This window comes from Onychomys torridus, chromosome 5 (genome assembly GCF_903995425.1).
Source record: "Onychomys torridus chromosome 5, mOncTor1.1, whole genome shotgun sequence".
NCBI classification, from domain to species: Eukaryota; Metazoa; Chordata; class Mammalia; order Rodentia; family Cricetidae; genus Onychomys; species Onychomys torridus.
This window is the reverse complement of record NC_050447.1, coordinates 39,068,851-39,085,390: the sequence shown is the minus strand read 5'-3', so window position 1 is coordinate 39,085,390 and position 16,540 is coordinate 39,068,851. Positions and strand designations below refer to the sequence as shown.

Genomic DNA, 16,540 nt, shown 5'->3' with positions numbered 1-16,540 from the left:
TAAGGGAGGTTGAACTTCTGTTCTCTCCTCCCCCTTTCCCTTCTGTCCCTCCCTCGCTTTCAGAGACAATGTTTGACTACACAGTCAAGGCTCACTTATAACCCCAAATCATTCCTCCTCAGCTCCTAAGAGCTCTTACTATTAGCATTTACCATAATACATGGTCCTAGATGATATAACCAGTTATTCTGACCTGTAAAAAATTGAGGACCAGCTGGGCGGTGGTGGCGCACGCCTGTAATCCCAGCACTCGGGAGGCAGAGGCAGGCAGATCTTTGTGAGTTCGAGGCCAGCCTGGTCTACAGAGCGAGTTCCAGGACAGGCTCCAAAAAGCTACAGAGAAACCCTGTCTTGGGGGGAAGAAAATGAGGTTCAGGAGCTAGAGAGATAGCTCAGAGGTTAAGAGTACTGGCTGCTCTTTCAGAGGTCCTGAGTTCAATTTCGAGCAACCACATGGTGGCTCACAACCATCTGTAATGAGATCTGGTGCCCTCTCTTGACATACAGGCATACATGCAGACAGAATGCTGTTAACCTAATAAAGAAGTAAATAAATAAATCTTTAAAAAAAAAAAAATTGAGGTCCAGCCGGGCATGGTGGTGCACACCTTTAATCCAGCACAGAGGCAAGTGGATCTCTGAGTACTCAAGTGTGGTGTACATAATGAGTTACAGGATAGCCTGGGCTCTCTAGAGAAACTCTGTCTAAAGGGGGAAAAAGGATTTCCACAATTTCTTTGTTTGAGTGGTGAATTGAGGAAAACACATTTACTGGCTTTCAAATGTAAATAACATTTGAAAGGATATAAATCATTGGTTCTAAATCTTCCTAAGGCTGTCACCCTTTAATACAGTTCCTCATGTTGTGGTGACCTCCAACCATGAAATTATTTTCATTGCTACTTCACAACTGTAATTTTACTACTGTTGTGAATTATAATGTAAATATCTGTGTTTTCTAATCGTTCTTAGGTGACCCTGTGAAAAAATCCTTCAACACCCACCCCAAGGAGTCAGCCCCACAGGTTGCGAACCACTGGTAGATGGAGAGATACATAAGTCAAGGTTTAGGAGAAAAACCTCAAGCTCCATGCCCCTTTCCTGGTACCCCACCCTCTAGTAATATGCATGTCTAGCTACCTAGAAACTCTTAAACCTTGTTCTTCCAGTTTTTATGAAGACTTCATATCCAATATTAAAGTGGATGGGGAAATCAGCCAGGCCTGTTAGCATTCTTCTTGGCCTCTACAGCATTCTATGATACTGACATGACCCCATAGAATAAGAGAGTTCTCATGGCCTACTGCCATAGTTCAGGAGTTCAGAGAACGTAATAGCCATCTTCCAGTGATGAAAGACAGGAAGTATTAGGGCTTTTATGACCTGAATCAGGTAAGAGAAATCCTAGTTTCTATAGCCTTACTTGGGCAAGGAAGCTATGAGGAACCATGGGTAAGAGCCAAATTCTATGTCTTTACCACATCATGAAATAACACTGTCTTTCCTTAAAACCAATGTATGTCTAATACTCTTTTGTTTTGTTTTGTGTTTTTCACTACAGGGTTTCTCTGTGTAGTTTTGGTACCTGTTTTGGATCTCGCTCTGTAGACCAGGCTGGCCTCGAACTCACAGAGATCCACCTGGCTCTGCCTCCTGAGTGCTGGGTGGGATTAAAGGCATGCACATCCTCCTTTTTTGTCTCCTATGTAAAGAGCTTTTAATGTCTGAACTCAGGAGGCAGAAGCAGGTGGACCTGAGTTGAAGGCTAGCCTGCTACACAGAGAGTCTCAGGCTAGCCAGGGCTGCATAGTGAGATATTATCTCCAGTGACAACAATAATAAAATACAAGTGAATACAGTGATGGTTTGAATGTGGTTTCTTGATTTTTATATGTGTAAAGTAGGTACATTTTTTTTTAAACAGATTAAAGAATGTGCTGAAGAACCAGTTGGTAAAGGTTACATGGTTTCCTGTTTGGTGGATCACCGAGGCAACATAACTGAATATCAGTGTCACCAATACATTACCAAAATGACAGCTATCATTTTCAGTGACTACCGTCTGATTTGTGGCTTCATGGATGACTGCAAAAATGACATCAACATTTTGAAATGTGGCAGTATTCGTCTTGGTGAAAAGGTATCTACTACATTTACTTCTCCAATGAACCTATAAACTTGGTAAACAAAAACTATTGTGTAACTCACATGGGAGAAAAGTAGGACTTGAGGTGATCTGAAAGTTCAAATTAAAACACTTCCTATGATCTAAGACTGATTGACTTAGGACATTTTGTAGGTTTGCAACAAAATATTTTGGCATTTATATTAGCTACTTTTCATGTTGCTATTACAAAATACCTAACAGAAGCAACTTAAGGATAGAAGGATGGATTTATTTGGGCTTCCTGAGCAGATCCAATACAGTGAGATCCTGAGCCGATTGATCGTATTCCACCCACTGTTTGGAAACAGAGACAGTACCCTTCCTGCACATTTTCCTTTGTTTTCAGTTCAGGACCTTTGCACCTTTTTCAAAGTAGTCTTCTTTGACTACTTTTAATTAAACAACTCTGGAAATATTCACAGACACGCCCAGAGGTTTATCCCTAAGTGACGCTAAAGCAGTCAAGTTCCCAGTTAGGGCTCATCATCACATAGCCTGCAGTGGTGACACACACCATCAGTCCAGCACTCGGGAGGCAGAGGCAGAGGCAGGCGGATCTCAGTGAGTTCCAGGCCAGCCTGGTCTACAGAGCAAGTTCCAGGACAGCCAGGACTACACAGAGAAACTCTGTCTTAAGGCACCCCCCCAAAAAAAAGATCGATCATCACTGTATTCACTGTATTGTTTTCTGAAGTAGAAAAATTAAGACAGGTGAAGCTCCTTCTCACTAGTCAGAAGAAAAATGAACTGATTTTTCTTAGTTAATGAACTGATTAAACTGATTATAATAAAGACAGAAAAGAAGTAACTATCATCTAGTTTCTTCTTCCTTAGTACAACAGATCTTATGTTTGAAATTATTAGTCCAATGGTTCTCAACCTCCCTAATGCTGTGACCCTTTAATACAGTTCCTCATGTTGTGATGACCCCAACCATAAAGTTATTTTCGTTACTACTTCATAACTGTAATTTTGCTACTGTTAATTGTAATGTAAATATCTGATAGGTTGAGAACTGCTGTATTAATCTGTAAACAGGATGTCACAATGGACATTTGATTCTGGACTTGTTTGTTCAGCAAAAATGAAAGAAATTTATGAAGAATAAGTAATGCAGTGAGAGAGATACTCAAAGACATGGCATCAGTTCTTATTGCTGTTTCTCATGGATTTGACTAGGACCTAAGATGGATAAGAAAACACATTGTTTCTTTGTCCTCTTTACTCATGATTTGCAGACATCTTTGACAAGTGGACCATTTGTGTTAGGACCCTGTAGCTGAAATGAAAGATTTAATGTTGAGTATTGTCTGCCTGTCAGCAAATCCTGGTGTTTCTTCACATCAGCACAGGTCCTGTTCCCTCAGTCAGTGTCTCTTAAGTTGACCAGACAAAATTCCTGTTAACACTAAGTCAGCCTTAAAAGCTCTGTAATCTTAACACGAAGCTTTCAGATAACTAAGGAAAGGCTTGTTTTAAGAAGGCATTTGTCTTTCTTAACATACTAGAAATGGCACAAATATATTTGAGACACCCTGATAATTATATTCAGTGATCATGCAATATAGTTCCCCTTTATGATAATTTTGCCTATTGCCTGTCTGAGCAGGAGTTGTTTAGTTTCCTCACCTGTCTGAATAACTAGTAGGAGACCTGCTTTCATGCTGGTCAGTGGTGGTGTACTTGAGGGAAGAGACAAGGGGATCTCTGTGAGTTCAAGGTTAGCCTCCTCTAGAGAGCAAGTTCCAGGACAGCCAAGGCTGTTGTTACTGTTACTGTCTCAAGAAACAAACAAACAAAGGTGGGCGGTGGTGGTACACGCCTTTAATCCTAGCACTGGGGAGGCAGAGGCAGGGGGATCTCTCTGAGTTTGAGGCTAGCCTGGTCTACAGAGCAAGATCTAGGACAGGCACCAAAACTACACAGAGAAACCCTATCTCGGAAAAAAAAAAACAAAAAACCATGCTTTCAGCTGCATGTTTCTAAGTCTGCAGTGGCTAGAACTGAAGGCTAAGACAAATTATTTATTCGGTTCTAATAAAATAACAAAGAATGCTTCCTTGAGCCTTCCAGGTGTAGTACACTTGTATCATTTTTAATCTTTTTGTTGTTATTTTGGCTTGTCTGTTTGGAGAGAAACAAATATATATATATGTATGTAGCCTAGGCTAGTTTCTCAAATGCTAGGATTATAGGTGTGAACCAACACACCCAATTTATTTTTATCTTTTGATATAGCTACCAATTAAATGAAATTTCTGTTCATACCAGATCCATCTTCACATGCCAAGTTTTCTTATGCTTAAAGGGCAGTGATACAGGTTCAGCCTACCTCATAGAAAAAGCACGTTCCTTCCTATGTAATTTTCTGTAGGACCACTGGCATGTTTAATCCTCTAGGGCCAAACTTCAAATTTGCTGCCACTGAAACTGACCTCTAAGGATCAGAGAAGAAAGGATTCATGTCTAATCTGTCCTCACCATTCCTCCATATAAGTATGTAAAATAATATCATGATTTCAACTTTAGTGATCTTTTATTCCCAAAATAAATTTTAGAACAAAGAAGATATATTATCAAAACCTTTTGAATTTTCTAAGTAAATGTCAGAATGAAAGGGCAGGTTTCCAGAAGTGAAAGTCTAAATGACTGACATCTTGAAGAAAAATGGTGTGTGGCTAACGAAACTGCTCAGTTGTGGACCTGTGCTACCATGTCGCTCCTCCTGCATGTTATTAATGGTCTCATTTTAGTATTTACTGCTTTGAATGAATCACTTTGAATAGTTCAGTCTTTTCCTTCAGTCCACTGAAGTAGTCACAGGAAACACTAGAAACTTCAAACTAGAGAATGGTTTATGCAGAGGAAAAGTGCAGCTCTTCTGTACTGAGATTAGTGTTATTGTTGTTGGTTGAAGGACAAGGAATGAAGGGAAGAAAAAAAATATTCATTAGACCTCTTCTTTTTTTTTTTTTTTTTTAAGATTTATTTATTATTACATATGCAGTGTTCTGTCTGCACATACCCTTGTAGGCCAGAAGAGGGCGCCAGATCTCATTACAGATGGTTGTGAGCCACCATGTGGTTGCTGGGAATTGAACTCAGGACCTTTGGAAGAACAGTCAGTGCTCTTAACCTCTGAGCCATCTCTCCAGCCCCCATTAGATTTCTAAATACTTATCAAGACAGTGAATATTTTCAGATGGACTTTTTTTTTTTTTTTTGCCAGAGCTGAAGACCGAACCCAGGGCCTTGCACTTGCTAGGCAAGAGCTCTACCACTGAGCTAAATCCCCAACCCGACTTTTTTCCTTATATGATTATATAAGAAAATGGTATATAATTAATACATTTTTATTGGAATTTAAAAGCATTCCCTGCTCTTGCAGAGGACCAAAATTCTTAGGACTTCAGGGCTGGAGGGATAACTTTGGTTAAGAGCTCTTGCTGCTCTTGCAGGAGACCAGAATTCAATTCCCAACACCTGTGTTGGCAGCTCTCAAGCACCTGTAACTCCAGCTCCAGGGGATCTGATGCCTTCTTCTGGCCTCCACAGGAACCCATACATGTATGCAAATACAGTGCACACATATAAATAAAACTTTTTTAAAAATCTAACGAATGATTCCCAAGAATCCTATTTTCCATTTGTAACGTGGTGTGTGTGTGTGTGTGTGTGTGTGTGTGTGTGTGTGTGTGTGTGTATGTAAGAGAGACAGCCAGGAGGCTTTGGATCTCCTGGATTTGGAGTTCTGAACATTGTGAATCGTCAACATAAGTTGTAGGAAGTGAACCCAGAACGTCTGCTGGACCAGAATGTGCTTCTTAACTACTGAGCCCTCTCGTCTCTGTGCGCGCGCACACACACACACCCTTTTTTTTTTTTTTTTTTTAATAGAACAAATGTTTATTTGATCCCTATATGGTAAAAGTTTTCAAATATCCTTGCTATTTTAGGATGCACATTCACAAGGTGAGGTGGTGTCATGTTTGGAAAAGGGCCTCGTGAAAGAAGCAGAAGAAAAAGAGCCCAAGATTCAAGTCTCTGAACTTTGCAAGAAAGCCATTCTGCGGGTGGCTGAGCTGTCCTCGGATGACTTTCATTTAGACCGGCATTTGTATTTTGCTTGCCGAGATGATCGGGAGCGCTTTTGTGAAAATGTGAGTCACTATGAAGCTGTTTCTCTTTTCTTTTTAAGTGTCTGTAGTACTGTGTTCCAGAATGAAATACACCATCACAAACGGGCACAAATAAGAAAGCCACTGAAGTGGAAGATAGAATTGGTCCCGAGGTACAAAAAATAGTATTGGATGCGCAGTTTTAAAGATGTGACATCTAATAAGTTTGTTTCTGACAGTTTGAACACATTTTAATTTGAGGATTGTTTTGTTTTGTTTGTTTTTTAAAGACAGGGTCTCTCTATGTAGCCCTGGCTGTTCTGGAAGTCACTATGTAGCCGAAGCTGCTATCAAACTCACAGAGATCCATCTGCCTCTACCTTCCATTTCTGCCTTCCGAGTGCTAGGATTAAAAGCATGGGCTACTGTGCTGAACACAATTTCAGTTCTTGAAAACCTATTTTATCTGCAGTGAGTTGGTGGTGAGTGCCTTTATTCCCAGCACTCAGGAAGCAGAGGCAGGTGCATCTTCTCTCTGAGTTGAGGCCAACTTGGTTTATAGAATGAGTTCCAGGACAGCCAGGGCTATGTAGAGAGACCCTCTCTCAAAAAATCAAAAAGAAAAAGGGAAATCTATTTTATCTATAAGAATCTTTGGGGTTGGGGATTTAGCTCAGTGGTAGAGCGCTTGCTAGTGCAAGGCCCTGGATTCGATCCTCAGCTCCAAAAAATAAAACAAAGAGTCTTTGCTCACCAGGAAGTCCTATTCATGTCTGATAGCTAACCCTCTGATACATTATATTTTTATGTGGTTTTGATTAAGGTCATTGAAACAGATGGTGACCAGGGACAGGTGGATCTTGTGAGTTCAAGGCCAGCCTGGTCTACAGAGTTTCAGGTCAGCTAGAGCTGCACAGAGAGATAATGTCTAAAAACAAACAAAACGTTACCTAACTTTAAAACCTTATCCTTGGATAGCACCTGCTGATTTGTGACATACCTTTCAGTCCCTGTCTGTCTACATTAACCTTCTGCTTTCCTTCCTTTTTTTTCTTTCCTTTGCTGCTGCTGTGCGCGCATGTGCGCAGTCCCATATACATGCTAGACCCCTAAGCTTCGTACATATTTCACTGATCTCTTTTCTGACTCAAAAAAAGGACTGAGTGACCTGTATGCCCTCCCTTTCTGCTTGCCATTTTGAATTTTTAGTGTTAACTATCAGAGTCACTGATTATAAAGTCTTACTGACTCAGGTATCAAATTGTGAGAGACTCACTTGAGTTTTCTGTTACCATGTCTTAAAGGTATAAGACTGGGTATATCATAGCATAACTACTTAGCTAATAGTAATAATGTGTATGTTTTATCTTACAGACACAAGCTGGTGAAGGAAGAGTGTATAAATGTCTTTTTAACCATAAATTTGAAGAATCCATGAGTGAAAAGGTACCACTTTGAAGGGAACTATTGTTCATAAAGCTTCAACAAACAACTCTTTATTGTTTCATTTTTTGTTATGTTTGGGTGATTTCTTCTGGAACATAGTCTTATACCCCAGACTGTCCTCAAACTCAGTATGGAGCCAAGGATAACATTGAAGTCCTGATCCTCTTTCTTTCACCTCCCAAGTACTGAGATTAGCATGTGCCACCACTCCTGGCTTTCATAACACTCTCTTACACAGTTGTCTTGTAGTGTTTCCAAAGGGTTGATTTCAAAACACCACCTACACACTCAGATACCAAATATCAAAAATGGCATAGTGTGTGTATAATAACCTATTCACAGTCTCCTATGAACTTTAAGTGTCTAGATTGCTTAAAGTACCTCACATGCCGGATGGTAGTGGTGTACACCTTTAATTCCAGTACTTGGGAGGCAGAGACAGGTGGATCTCCAAGTTTGAAGCCAGCCTGGTCTACAAAGTGAGTTCCAGGACAGCCAGGGCTACACAGATGGACCCTGTCTTGAGAAACCAAAATATATGTGTGTAATAATATATGTACATACATATCTCACCCAGTGTGGATGAGGTGTTGCTACAATGATAGTTGCTACATTATATTATTTAAGGGATAATGACTAGAAGAACATCTGTATATAATTAGTACACATTACTATTTTTTCAAAATAGTTCAAATCCATGGATCTACAGAAATGACTTTACCAAGGTATGAATGACTGATAAAGCATATACCTTCCAGAGCTGAGACACTTTTGTTTAAGTACATAAAGAATATTTGGGCACCTGATGTGGTGGTACATGTCTGTGATAACCTTCACTTATGACCCGTCCTGCAGGCCAGGTTATTAGGTCGGACCCGAGGAGGCACCACCTGAAAGACCAATGGGGGCGAGAGAGGAAGGAGACCAGGCGCATAAAGAAAGACAGAGACAGTCTGAGTCATGTCAAGGTCTCATTTATTGCAAAGTAAAGCAAGCTTATATACTGGTGGATATGAGGGGAAGGGAGGGAGATGAAAAATTGTTAGAAAAGGGTTCAGGATTAGGTCTCTTTGGTCCAGTGCTTGAGCAACGATCAATCAATTAGAAAAGGGTTAGGGAGAGGTCTCTTTGGTCCGATGCTTTGAACAACTGATCAATCAAACATACTCCAGGAAGTTTAATCTAAAAGTACACTTTGTAGTTTTTCCGGGAATGATTGTTTTTGCGATTCAATGGGTGCAGTTATGCCAGATCATCCAAGCAAGAAAAGTCAAGGCACAGCTATCCAACTTTTGGTTCCCAACACACTTAGAAGGCTAAGGCAGAAGGGTTTGAAGTTTGAGGGCAATCTGGGTACATAGTGATACTCCATCTTAAAAAGCAATTAAGGACTGGCAAGATTGCTCAGAGGATAAAGGCACTTGCCACCAAGCCAGATGACCTGAGCTCATCTGGGAAGCCGCATGACTGAAGGAGAAACTCAGCCGTTGCAGGTTGTCCTCTGACTTCCACATACATGTTGTAGTACACCCATCCACCCCTACACACACGCACATACAAAGTAAATGAATAAATTTTAAAAAACAACAACAAAATATATTTGTCTTAAACTAAGAAAATGAAGCTCGGACTGTGATGCTTATACAGTGAGAAGCCGTTTGAGAGTAAAATTGGAGAAATTTTTAAATCAGAACCACATTCATGCCAGCTCTGCATACTCAGATAGTGTAGGCTAACCACACCAATGTCGTTACTTCACAGGTAACCAGTTGTTTAATTCTTCAGTATTATCTCCTTAAATGTTCTTCTTACCATTAGTCCTGTCACTAAATGGACACAAGAAATTTTTTTAAAGATTTATTTGTTTGTTTGTTTATTTATTCGTTTGTTTATTTTTTATTTATTAATTATGTGTGCAGTGTTCTGCGTGCATGTATGTCTGCTGCCAGAAGAGGACACCAGATCTCATTATAGATGGTTGTGAGCCACCATGTTTGGGAATTGAACCCAGATCCTCTGGAAAGAGCAGCCAGTGCTCTTAACCTCTGAGCCATCTCTTCAGCCCTACAAGAATCTTTTTAGCACTTTGAAAACTAATTTTGCAATTCTATCTTTTGCCTTCTTATACAGCTCAAGTATTTACTGTCTTCAGAATAAATAGAAAGTTATATTCAACAGAACACTCAAATATAATACCAGCTGACACCAGCTCTTTTGAAATTTATTCCAGCAGTTTGGTTGAAAAGGAAAGTTTAGTGTATTAGGACCCACCAAACGTCTATGTGCTGCCCTTCTAGCAACAATTAACTAACAGTTCACCATCAGATTCCAGAGTGTCCCATTGACTTACTCCTAATTCTTTTTTTGTTTTTTGAGACAGGGTTTCTCTGTGTAGCTTTGCACCTTTCCTGGAACTCACTCTGTAGACCAGGCTGGCCTCGAACTCACAGAGATCCACCTGCCTCTGCCTCCTGAGTGCTGGGATTACAGGCGTGCACCACCACCGCCCAGCTATTCCTAATTCTTTTCATACTATCTATTACTTTTTTGTGTATGAATGTTTGGCCTGTGTTTATGTATGCACCATGTGCATGCTGGCAGAAGTCAGAAGAGGGCTTCCGAGTCCCTGGAACTGGAGTTAGGGAATGCTGTGAGCTACCATGTAGGTGCTGGGAATGGAATGTGGGTCCTCAGAAGAGATAAAAGTGCTCTTAAATGCTGGATCATATCTCTAGGCCCTAGAGCCAGATTTTAAACAAACTTACAGATAGGCATTTTGGTTAAAGCGTGCAATTGTTGACATGCATGGTTCTGTGTTTCTGCTTATTAGATACCTGAGCCACATTCAGTGACCTCATTCACCTTACACTCTTTCCTCAGTGTAGAGAAGCACTAACTACACGCCAGAAGCTCATTGCCCAGGATTATAAAGTCAGTTATTCGTTGGCCAAATCCTGTAAGAGTGACTTGAAGAAATACCGGTGCAATGTAGAAAACCTTCCTCGGTCCCGGGAAGCCAGGCTTTCCTACCTTCTGATGTGCCTGGAGTCAGCTGTGCACAGAGGTGAGTCTTCATTTCCTTTACCCTCTAACTCCTTTCCCAGTTCCCATCCTAAGCTTTTTGTACCTGTAATTAGTAGTTCCCTTCTGTGTTTCTTTCAGACCTTTTAATTTGTAGAATGGCTACTGAAGCACTCTTTAGAAGAGTGAGATTTAGATCAGAGTGATTTGACTCCAAAGTATGGCTCTGTTACTGAACTAACTGGCTGGGTAACTCTTGTGTTGGATGGGGGGTGGTGTTATTGGGAGCAGGTGTTGCTGCTTTGTTCATGTATAGCTCAAAGACATGGGGGGGCTGTTATGAATATTCGAAGGATAGTTTTTTCACAAACTTCAGCTGTTTAGAGCAATAGGGATTGTTCTCTGGGTTTCTTTACTGCCCCTAATAGTTTTCTTATTGATAAGACATCTGGGACTGTGGATGTGTAGCTCAGTGACTAAGTGCCATATAACATGAATGAAGCCATGAGTTCAACCCTCCACATCAAAAAAAGAAAGAAAAAAAGGGCTTCCTTTGGCAATACATTTGCCTTATTAGTTCATAAGCTCTCTGATGTACAACCCTGCAGGATCAACCGGGGTCTCTGGAGAATGTTTGCTTTATGCTGCTGAAGCTTTCCCAAGGTCTAAGCATTTCAATGTAGATATTAATTCCATCCAGAAAGGGTATGACTTCTTCTTTCCAGACAGAAAAGTGTGCTTTAATGTATAGAGATTATAGGTCCTCAAGCTCACTTTTCATAACAGTATGAATTACCCCTAATAGGTCGGCAAGTGAGCAGTGAGTGCCAAGGGGAGATGCTAGATTACCGACGCATGCTGATGGAAGATTTCTCTCTGAGCCCTGAGATCATCCTGAGCTGCCGAGGGGAGATTGAACACCACTGTTCTGGATTACATCGGAAAGGGCGAACCCTCCACTGTCTGATGAAAGTAGTTCGGGGTGAAAAGGGGAACCTTGGAATGAACTGCCAGCAGGCGGTAAGAGAAGATATTTCTACTGCCACCTTGTTAAGATTACTATTATTGTGATGAAACACCATAACCAAAAGCAACTTGGGGAGAAAAGGGTTTATTTTAGATACTTACTCTTTCACATCATAGTTCATCATTGAACGAAGCCAAGGCAGGAATTCAAGCAGGATCCTGGAGCAGGAGCTGATAATGCAGAGGCCATGGAAGGGTGCTGCTTACTGGCTTGCTCAGCCTACTTTTTTATAGATCCCAGGACCACCTCCCCAGAAGTGGCACCACCCACAATGGCCTGGGCCCTCCCACATCAATCACTAATTAGGAAAATGCCCTACAGGTTTGCATGCAGCTTGATGTTATAGAGACATCTTCTCAGTTGAGGTTCCTTCTCTCAAATGCCTCTAGCTTGTGTCAAGTTGATATAAAAACTAGCCAGAACAACTGTCACAGTTTATCAGCCAAGGAACTTTTACCTAACAGGCAGTTTCTCTAGATTATTTCTGACATCACAGTGAACATCAGATGCTAATGATAGACAAAAATATTGTTCCTGTGGGCAAGTTTTAGTAAGGATGTAGAAGTTGCTACACAACAAAGCTTGAATTCATAATCAATAAAAAACAGCCCTCGAGTTGGGCAAAGACAATGCATTGTTTTTCTGTTTCTAAAGAACTTGCCAAATTGGATTACTAAATGCAGAATAAAGGCAAATTAGTTTCTGCAAAATCAAGGAAGGCTGTTAGCCGAAGAGAACTTGCCTGTCTCAACAAGTTTGATTGAGTTGAAATTGAGAGCTGACATGGATGGAAATTTTCTGGCAGTGTCTTTTTTCACAGATGTGTCACAAGCCTGAATCATTTTCAGAATCACACTGCCTTTATTCATTAACCAGGGCAACTATGAATAGAAAAGTCTTCTTTCTTTCACCAGCTCCAAACCTCAGAGGAAAGGATGTAAAGGGAGAGAATAAAGTGACTTTTGATCCAGTGTTCATAAGCAGTCCAGTTGCTGAAGATCAGATGTAAAGTCAACAGAATACCATTTAGTGCTTTTGTTTCTTTACCTTTGCCCATGTTTGTTACTTTTTAATTGGATCATAAAGCCTCATGCAGTTTAAAATACCAAATACAGCAGTAGTGCTCTCTACAATGACTTTCCCTTTAGGAAACATGAAAGACACTTTATAACCTAAGTGTCACTTTAGAAAACCACGGTTCAGGACTGGAGAGATGGCTCAGCAGTTAAGAGCACTGGCTGCTCTTCCCGTAGACCCGAGTTCAATTCCATGCACCCACATGACAGCTCACAACTATCTGTAACTCCCAAGATCTGACACCTTCACACAGACATACATGCAGGCAAAACACCAATGCACATAAAACAAAAATAAGTAAGTTATTTTTTAAAAAAGAAAGAAAACCACAATTAGTTCTATACTCTGATTTGGTATTTTTATTAAAAACTAAATATTACTTGAATTTTATTTTATAGCTAATCATGTAAAAATCAGAATTTCAGACTGTAACAAAATTTGATAGTCTGAAACCCAAGCTTATATAAGCTTTGGATATGGAGTAAAATTTCACCTTAGCTTCTGTTACCCCTGACCCACAGTAGATAGTATTACAGTTCTACTATACATCTTATGGAGGGGTGAAAAGACAACTGTAGCCTCTTCTCTAAAATAGCAAATCGTCTAGGAGGAAGGCCTTTGGAGCCTTCTGTGGACTGAGTTGTTGAAGACGGTTCTCAGGAGTCCTCCTCGATGGCAGTTGCCCTCGGTGCCCTCCACGCCAATGAATATGCTGCTGCAGTCCAGGCTGAATCAGGAGACAGCTCTGCTGCATTTGCTTTGCATCCTTAATTTCATCTAGAAAGGTTATGGAAGGAGGGTGGGGGAATCTATCACTGCTCAGCCTACACCTGTTGTGAAGTGTTCAGGAAAAGAAAACAGACTGGACTCAACTTTTATTTTAAGGACATAGTTCACTCCCCAGGCTTTCTGAAAGTTAGCTTGTTGAAAGAACTAGTGACTCAGCTTCAAAGATAAATAAGTACCACCCACATCACCCTTTGTGCCCAGAAAAATTACTTTCCAAACCCAGAAAGTAGCCACAAGTAGTGAACTATGTGGTTTTGACTACATTAAGACTAGCTTAGGAAAGAAACACTCCATTTGTATAGATTTTTTTTTTAGCCTTTTTCTTTTTCCCACAAAAACTAAAGGCATTTCTCCAAAGGGCATTTCACTGCATCTGTCTCAGTTTGTATTCTTGTTGGGAGGGAGGGAGGGAGGTTTTTTTTTTCAAGACAGGGTTTCTCTATGTATTCCTTGCTGTCCTGGAACTAGCTCTGTAACCAGGCTCACCTCCAACTCAAGACCAGGCTGGCCTTGAACTCACAGAGATCCACCTGCATCTGCCTCCCAAGTGCTGGGATTACAGGCATGTGCTACCACCTCCCAGCTCTGTATTTTAATCATGTATTTTCCACACTCCCATCACTGAATTCTAGAATGACAATGATTCCTGGAATTGTTAGCCTACTAGACTCTAGAGGACATTAGAAAAACACATCACTCACTGTCTTGATCTTTATCATCAGGTATCGTAACTTACTCACAAAATATTTTTCCTACCAGCAAACCACAGTATTCTGTAGCCTTTTCAAATAACCACCAAAAATTTACCAAAACACCTTCCATCCCAGAATATTAATTTTTTTTCCATATTTCTTCCTTAGTGACTTGTAGGATAGTAGAATGAATTGGAATCTTTACTTTCTTTTATCTGCAATCTATGATAAATGTGTAAAAGGGCCAGAACCTTTATTTGAACCTCTGTGTGATCACAGGTCAGATGTGTACAAATCGGAGAAGGCTCCAAGAAAGGATAAACCAGCGTGATACAGAAAGTGTTCAATTCTTTTGTTTGTTTGTTCGTTTATTTTGTTTTGAGACAGGGTTTCTCTGTGTAGCATTGGCTGTCCAGAAACTCACTCGTAGCTCGTTGACCAGGCTGGCCTCGAACTCAGATCTGCCTGTCTCTGCCTCCCAAGTGCTGGGATTAAAGGTGTGCACCACCACCGCCCAGCCAGAAAGTATCCTGATTCTTGTTTTTTCTTTCTTTTTTTAAAAGATGTATTTATTTTATGTATATGAGTGCTCTGTCTGCATATATGCCTTTCTGTCAGAAGAGGGCATCAAATCTCACTATAAATTGCTGTGAGCCACCATGTGGGTGCTGGGAATTGAAGTCAGGACCTCTGGAAGAGCAGCCAGTGCTCTTAACCTCAGCCATCTCTCCAGCCCAAGACTGTCTAATTCTTAAGTGGGGAAAAAGAAATTAAACCAGTAAGGGTTGTAATTTTCTGGTTTTCTTTCTCTTATTTAAGATTTTCACTCCACAATTCCATTTGCCACCCATCTGTAGTAATACTGATCTTCTGTCTGTAAAATGCTCTGCAGTTTACCTTATCTTTTTTCATGTAGCATTAATTTTTGTGACTGCGTGTTTGTTCGTTCGTTTGTTTGTTTGTTTGTGGATAGGATTTTACTGTGTATCCCTGGATGTGCTGGAATTCTAAATCAGGCTGACCTTGAACTCAACAGAGGTCTACCTGTCTGCATCCTGAGTGCTACGGTTAAAGATGTGCACCACCACACTTGGCCATTTCTTAAAATCTTCAGTTAAGGCCCAAGCAGTGGTGGTGTACACATTTAATCCCAGCACTCAGGAGGCAGAGGATGATGGATCTCTGAGTTTGAGGCCAGCCTGGTCTAAAGAACAAGTCACAGTATGATCAGAACTACACAGAGAAACCCTGTCTCAAAAAGACAAAACAAAAAAAATCTTCAGTTAAAAGAACTAAAATTTGTGGGGCTGGAGAGATGGCTCTGGGAATAAGAGCATATGCTGTTCTTCCAGAGAATCTGAGTTCACTTTCCAACACCCATGTTATGCCTTAAAACATCTGTAGTGCCAGGCGGTGGTGGCGCACGCCTGTTATCCCGGAGGCAGATGCAGGTGGATCTCTGTGAGTTCAAGGCCAGCCTGGTCTACAGAGCGAGTCCAGGATAGGCTCCAAAGCTACAGAGAGACCCTGTCTTGAAAAAAAACAAAAAACAAAAAACCACACATCTGTAGCTTTAGTCCCAGGGGATCTTGACCCCCTCTTCTGGCCTTCACAGGCTCTGTATGTGCATGGATCATGCAGACATACATGGAGGCAAAACATTCATCGTCATAACATAAATATACAGGAAAAAAATAGAGTCCAAAAACTTAGAGGCAGATGAACTTGTGCAGTTCTCGAAGCTAGTGTTGCATAGGAACAGAACCATTACTTAAACCTGGGTCTTCTGGTCCAGGTTACTCAGTATTTGCTAGATGGGCCTAGCAAAGAAGATGAGAAGGAATGTATTCTCAGTTTCAGGTGCTTTACAACAGGCATTTGGGAATGTTAAGGTATAAATGTAGTTGGCAAAAAAGTAAGACATTGTAACAATTCTTGTTTTCTTTTCTTATTTTTGTTTTGTTTTTTGTTTGTTGTCTGTTTTTGAGACAGGGTTTCTCTGTGTAGCCCTAACTGTCCTGGAACTTACTCTGTAGACCAAGCTAGATGAACTCAGAGATTATCCTGCTTCTACCTCCTGAGTGCTGGGATCAAAAGTGTACACCCACCCAGAACATTCTTGTTTTCTAATTCCAGCTGTGAGTTAATTCAAATTTCTCACATCAGCCTTAATAAAACATAGCATACTTGTTATGTACCGTGT

General features: G+C 40.7%; 1 protein-coding gene across 1 annotated transcript in view; it reads left to right on the top strand.

Annotated features, from left to right (window-relative positions):
* Positions 1-16,540, top strand: part of Glg1 (golgi glycoprotein 1) — a 114,686-nt gene that overhangs the window by 67,345 nt on the left and 30,801 nt on the right. Inside the window, exons 4-8 of the mRNA XM_036187137.1 lie at positions 1,925-2,140; positions 6,124-6,327; positions 7,660-7,731; positions 10,612-10,795; positions 11,558-11,772. Coding sequence (XP_036043030.1) covers positions 1,925-2,140; positions 6,124-6,327; positions 7,660-7,731; positions 10,612-10,795; positions 11,558-11,772 — 891 coding nt within the window. The remainder of the gene's footprint in view (positions 1-1,924; positions 2,141-6,123; positions 6,328-7,659; positions 7,732-10,611; positions 10,796-11,557; positions 11,773-16,540) is intronic.